The 6,663-nt window shown below is 43.2% G+C and overlaps 1 protein-coding gene across 1 annotated transcript in view; it reads right to left on the reverse strand.

The window, feature by feature from the left end:
* LOC129726761 (blastoderm-specific protein 25D) overlaps nt 1-6,517 on the reverse strand; it is a 47,940-nt gene extending 41,423 nt beyond the window's left edge. Inside the window, exon 1 of the mRNA XM_055683833.1 lies at nt 5,339-6,517. Coding sequence (XP_055539808.1) covers nt 5,339-5,618 — 280 coding nt within the window. The 5' untranslated portion in view covers nt 5,619-6,517. The remainder of the gene's footprint in view (nt 1-5,338) is intronic.
* Between the last annotated feature and the right edge of the window lie 146 nt (nt 6,518-6,663).

Genomic DNA, 6,663 nt, shown 5'->3' on the forward strand with positions numbered 1-6,663 from the left:
ATTTTACACACCAAGTTTCCTGAAAAGGTGCTGCTGTTCTTGACAATCAGCGACAATGGGATGCTAAAGCCTCTTCTTCTTTCATTCCAGAGTAGCCATGATTGGGAAAATTTATAGTACAAAGTGGACGAAGGACGAAGACGCGGTGTTCTGACCGGATCTGACGTTTATGGAGGATATGGACCGGCTGAATATTGATGTGGTACCTAACTCGGCGAACCCGCCAAATGTCCCCCAGCTGCGTCTCATCGAGAATCTCTGAGCAAATCTGAAGCGCAAGATCTACTCCAACAATTTTGTCAAACTGAGGAGGAATTGATAAATAAACGCACTCGCTGGAGACTTACGATTGAAGCAAAAAAACAAAAAAGTTTAACAACAGCGGCGTATGCGACAAAGATTTTAAACTTCACTGTGGACCAAGAAAGTGAAAACTGCTCGAACACCCAGGAGAATTACCGAGCGAAAGGAGTCCTAGCAAAATGGGATGGCTGTGAGATTGAACAGGAATAATGTTTCTGTTGACATCAGCGTTGCCAAGGAACGTCACACCAGCTGAGCTATGCTCTAGAATGAAGCCAAGCCTAGAGAAGCCGCGTATTTACCGATTGTGGGACAAGGTACCCTTAATCTACGAGCCAGCGGGGTAAGAGGGAGCCGGGTAAACTACAACTGTCCAAAGAAAATCTTGGATCGTGATGATGGAGTCCTGTCCGAAGACGAAATGGAGCACGACAATGCAGCGGAAATAGGGACCTCTGTGGTGCAACCAGGGGACTCTCCACTCCCTTCGCAGATCTGTACCACCAGGCGCAGTGAACGGGATGGCATTTTCCGCTAAATTCTTCAATTATCTTACCGGTTTCACAGCAAACATTGCTGGTTCTCCTTCCTCGTCGGATTTCCCAGAAACATACAACGAGATTCATGTCAAAGAGGATCGTGAAGTTGATGAAGTGATCCGTCGACATGAAGCCCCTAAAAAATAGGCAAGTGTCTCGACTCAAAGAGGACAAGACCAGACGACAGGTTCGTTATAAGGCATGGTTGCTGATAAAGCAGTCCACAGTTCGGCTGGTGCTACCCTTTGCTGCACATCGAGGATCCTGAATGCATCAGATTCGGCTTTTCTCATTGAATGCTGAAGGAGGTTTTTTGCATGGAGGTTCCTCAAGGTGCTAGAGAGAAAGAAGGCAGAGTGTCTGAAACTGTTCCGATATGCTGTTATAACCAAAATCCTGGAGAAACTCGGTAAGGCCGATAACCCTGACAAGAGTACGATAGAGAAATGACTTCAGTTAAACCTTCGATGGAAGCAGTACTGCCCAAACATATCGAGAGCAGCTGGGCAGCATTACGTATCTGGTTTTCTTTGTCTAATCTGATCTGTTTCCCGGTTACACGCAAAAGTTGAAGTATTGTACAATCGTTGTGTCCTCCCGATTCGCACAAATGTTGCACAGAAATCGCATAATAAATGTGTGAAACGCATAACGCAACGGTTGTACTGCGAATACATTGACATAGAATGAAATCAGAATATGTATCATATACCGACACTTTATTTCTCACGTCGAGTGTATTAGTGACTGCTACTCATGGATTATTATTTGCTTCACGAAATGAGCGAGACACCCGTGCTGCACATACTTGATACCAGTGTTGTTAGTCTCACTCATACTGTCGGTGCGTGCTTGCTGCTATTCAGAGGAATGCATGAAGAAGAAAAAGTATCTCGAAAGCGTGAGTGCAAAAGACTTGAAAAGCTTAGCATATGTCTCGTCCTCAAGCAGAAAGGAGGAGAATGGTTTTGCTTCTCGCTCGCTTTGCAATGCTGCTTGATACCAGTTGAAACTGTTTAGGTGTAGTAGTTTGGAGCTGCCAAATACATTGGAGAAACGCTAGAGCATTAATTGCGTTATGCCCAACACGCAATCCTTGTACTGGTTCCGAATTACATCAACAATTGCGCTAAAAACGCACAATTTTGTACTGGTTTCGCACCATCCAACTTTTGCGTGTAGTTACATGTGAAGGATCTAACAAACAAACACCAACGAAAATTCATTGGCAGACAATGAAACGGATCATCAGGTACCTCAAAGGAACAACCACCATGGGCCTAAACTTGCGGCTCCCGTACCGATATATGAAGACAACCGAGGCTACGATTGAACATATCGACATCAAGCAGCACTTCATCAAAGAACATGACGTTGCCGGGAGTTGGAGCTAAACTGCCTTACCAAGCAGCAAGCAGACCTATTAACGAACGGTGGGCGTTACTTGATTCCGGTTTCTGATGAGCGAGATCGGAGTCAGAATTTGAGAAAGGGTTCGATTTTAATCGGATTAGGTTTGATTAGGATTGGACTTTTATTAAGATTAGACTTGGATTTGTATCAGATTTTATTGAGCTTAGACATGAATTGGTTTTGAATTTTATTTGACTTGAATCCTGGTTTAGGTTTGAATTTAATTTACATTCGATTAAAATTGCTTTCGATTCGATTTAGGCTTGTATTTGCATCACGGTTTGATTGGATAACGTCTCCCAGATGGTCTCGAGGTACGATGCTGGCCCAACAAGCCAGTCGTCGTAGGTTCGAGTCTCGGCTCGGGAGAGACTGTTAGTGTCAGTAGGATCGTAGCGCTAGCCCCGCAATTGTCCTGTACACTAAACAGTCGGCTGCGAAGTCTGTGTATAAATAAACAGAAGGTCAAGTTCCGAATCAGAATGTAGCACCAAGGCTTTGCTTTTTGATTGGATATGGATTTGGATTCAATTAAATTCGGTTTTGATTGGATTTGGCTTCAAATATGATCGGATTAGATTTAGATTGTGTTTGGATAGGATTCAGAAAGACATCAGTTTGAATTTGTATTGGATTTCGTTCCGGTTTATTTTATTGAAGATTGGAATTAGTTTCGTTGAGGTTTAGATTTTGGATAGTTCTTTATTACGTTTGTATTGAATCTGCATTAGATTCATATAAGAATTTGCATTTAATTCGTATCTAGATTAAATTTGGATTGAATTAAAATTGGAATTCGATTGCATTCAGATTTAGAAAATGCTTTGAAAATCCTTTGTTATCAACAGACTGTTATCGACTTTGTAATCAAAACCAGAAAAGCATTGCACTGCTCTATAATTTTATTGTAGAAGAATTAAATTCATTTGAATTTTGTTCGATAAAGCTCAGATTGCAAGCCAAAATTTGTCTTGCAGAGGAATTTTGAACGAAGGTCATGAGCACTTCTGCGTATTCTTGCGAATCTCAGAACAAATTCTTTCCGACTAGAAATAAACAAACAATGAATAAGCAATTGGAATAAACAACGGAGTTTCGTTCTTAAACCCAATTTACTTAAAATAGTTCAAAACAAGTATGATTTTCTTAACCGTCTCCCATAAGCTTGATAATTCTGCTTCTGTTTACGTCGCAGAATTGGCTGCAATTCAGTACACCCTAGGGATTATCGAAAAAATGCCCACGGACCATTATTTCATCTTTACGGGCAGTCTCAGTTCCATTGAGGCTCTCCGATCGATGAAAGATGTTAAGCACTCTCCGTATTTCCTGGGGAAAATACGGGAACATCTGAGTGCTTTATCCGAAAAATCTACTCAGATTACCTTAGCGTGGGTCCCTTCTCACTGCTCGATACCGGGTAATGAGAAAGCGGACTCTTTGGCTAAGGTGGGCGCAACAAACGGTGATATTTATGAAAGACCAATTGCCTTTAATGAATTTTTCGCATTTGTACGTCAGAATACGATCATCAGTTGGCAAAATTCTTGGACCAAGGGGGAACTGGGAAGGTGGTTACATTCCATAATCCCCAAGGTGTCGACGAACCCGTGGTTCAAGGGGTTGGATGTAGGTCGGGATTTCATTTGCGTGATGTCCCGGCTTATGTCCAATCACTATAGATTTGACGCGCATCTCCGTCGTGTTGGGCTCGGGGAAAGTGGTATCTGTGCCTGTGGTGAAGTTTATCACGACATAGAGCACGTTGTTTGGTCATGCCCTGTACACCGTGACGCCAGGTCTAAATTAATAGCTTCCCTGCAGGCCGAAAGTAGGCAGCCGGCTGTTCCTGTTCGTGATGTCTTGGCGAGCCGTGACCTATCCTACATGTCCCTTATATACGTTTTCCTGAAATCCATCCACGCCCCAGTTTAGTCCTATCCCCTTCCACCTTCATCCAACCAAACGACAAGAACACGTTAAGACCCCGGATCCGGAAACAGTAACTAGACCCGCACGATACTCTCAAGGCCCGAGGGAGACAACCCAATAAGCCAGTCCGTAATATCTTGGCCCAGCAGCGGAACATGTGCTTACCTATGGCAATGAAAACCATCATACAGTAAACCAGTGCTTTTAATGCAAAATATTATAGCTTTAAGTTACATTTAGTTTCAGCTCGTAGTCGGCAGCGAGGATAAAAAATTTGCTTTTAGTTATTAAGATACTTTAGAAAGTAAGCTACCAGATATAATTGGCGCCGTTAAACATTAAATTGTATTTGTGCCGTGTCAAATAAATTATAGATGAACAAAAAAAAAAAGTATGATTTTCCACCCAATCTTAAGCTGCTTCGTTAGAAAATATGTGTCAATTACTTATTGTATTCTTCAAAACTGGGTGAGAAGTTGGATTTGAGAAGTATCCCATGTAGAAGAAATTAGCACATTCCTTTATCTATTAGTGAGGAAACCCAGCGGCTGATTCAGTCGTCATTCAGAATAACACCGCACCTTGGCATAAAACAACCATCAGCCAAGTTTTGAGTTCCCTTCCGGCCATCAACCAAGAAAAAAAAAACAAAAACCTCCAAGTTCAATGACTCCATTCGCCCCGTCCACCGGCCGACTTTTGTGTCAGCCGACTGGGGGGCATGGTTTCGAGTTCGCTCTGTCAGGTTTTACATTTGTGGCAAAACGTTAATTATAGAGCAGCAGTTCAAATTGCGGTGATGTTTTTCGCGTGAGTCAATAAAGAAAAGTGGATCTTCACGTCGCGGCGTTGCCGCCGCCGATCGACAGGCTATTTTGGTTTTAGATGCACCGTTTCGGCGCGGTGCCGTTGTAGTTTGCCAGCAAATGAGCTGTATCGGGTTTCACACACATGCTATGGATGTTTTTTTTTAGATTTCAGATTCGATTACATGTTGATTCTGAGAAATATACCATTCAGTCATTAAGTATTGGCTGCACTTGGCATTACGTTATCTGAGCTGTCACACTCATTGCTTAGTAATGATTTATGCATCCCTTGGGTAATAAAGCTGATATCTTATCGTTACAGAAATTGTTTAGCAAACTCACCTAAACGATCCCCAAGGGTTAGCGATTTCGGCTCCGCCTGGTCGTCCGGTTCCTCTCCACCGAGAATGTGCAGCAAACCCTCACGGAACTCCTTGAAGGTTACCCGAGCTATCTCGTCTCTTAGCAGACACTTTACCAACTGCTGGCCACGTTCCTTCAGCTCTAACGTTCGACAGAGGTTCACTAGAGCCTCTCGATTTAGAGAACCGCGTGAGTCGACGTCGTGTGCCTGGAACATTTGATACAGTCGCTGCTCGTGTGGATCCGAAGAAAGAGCCATCTTCTTAGCCAGTCACAGGTTTTGTTGTTTTTTCTTTACACGATTACTAAACATGCACCACAGCCGATTTGCGTTAGATTTCGGCCGTATTTTTACACTCTTCCTCTCTTTCACTGCTTTTAATTTTTTTAAATAACGGGCCACAATGTACGGTGCAGCACACGAAGCAATGAGAAAATTTTGAAACTAGGGCATGCCCAGGGACAGCACAAGACTCATTTTTATTGGCCAAACTTTCGGTTTGATTTTTACGGCCACCGTGACATTCTTCACACGCAAACTTCGTTCAGCTGTTAGTGCTACTGAAACATCATAGGCTTATTTCAGAAGACCTTGCTGCTCTCGCACTGACCACGGCGGCACCATCACAAGTTTCACTTGAACGCAAAAATGGAAAGGCGGTTCACCGTCAACTTCTAGCTCTCCTCCTGCCTCTCACCGACAAATACGGCCAGGTGCCAGGTTGAAAAATCGATTTTTTCCTCTAACCTTCCTGGCTCTGGCTAACACAAATCGACGAGGGACACAATGTAGCAAGCGTCACAATAGAATCTTTTATTACCGCCCAGGACTATTGTGGTGTGCCTTTTGTTGCGCTGGTAATTGTTACAATAATGGAGCAATGAGTAGCGATCGCGACAGAAAAAAATGCACAGCGTTAGGGTCTCACGAAGAATCACGATTAGCAGTAGATCACTTCACAAGCCACATATCGGGACCTACACGAACTAATATCTAAGCAGCACAATTTCACCTGAAATCGTCTAGAATTATGGAAAAATTTCTCTTTTTTTATCGCGATATCCAATCTGCGCCCGTACGTGCTGAAAGACGATGATTGCTTTTTTCCCCCGTTCGCTTTTGGGTTGCTGAACGTTTCAAAGGTGAATGCGTAATCATTGCACTGAATGACAGCACAAAGCAGGCTGTGGTGCTGTGGATGGTTGGAACTGTCAAATTAACAAGGCAAGCGGTGGGCTCGGTTTGCTAGGTCGAAACATCGCATGTGATATTCGAGCGTGATATAAATTGCCCATTGATTTTC

Source organism: Wyeomyia smithii, chromosome 3 (assembly GCF_029784165.1).
Source record: "Wyeomyia smithii strain HCP4-BCI-WySm-NY-G18 chromosome 3, ASM2978416v1, whole genome shotgun sequence".
NCBI classification, from domain to species: domain Eukaryota; kingdom Metazoa; phylum Arthropoda; class Insecta; order Diptera; family Culicidae; genus Wyeomyia; species Wyeomyia smithii.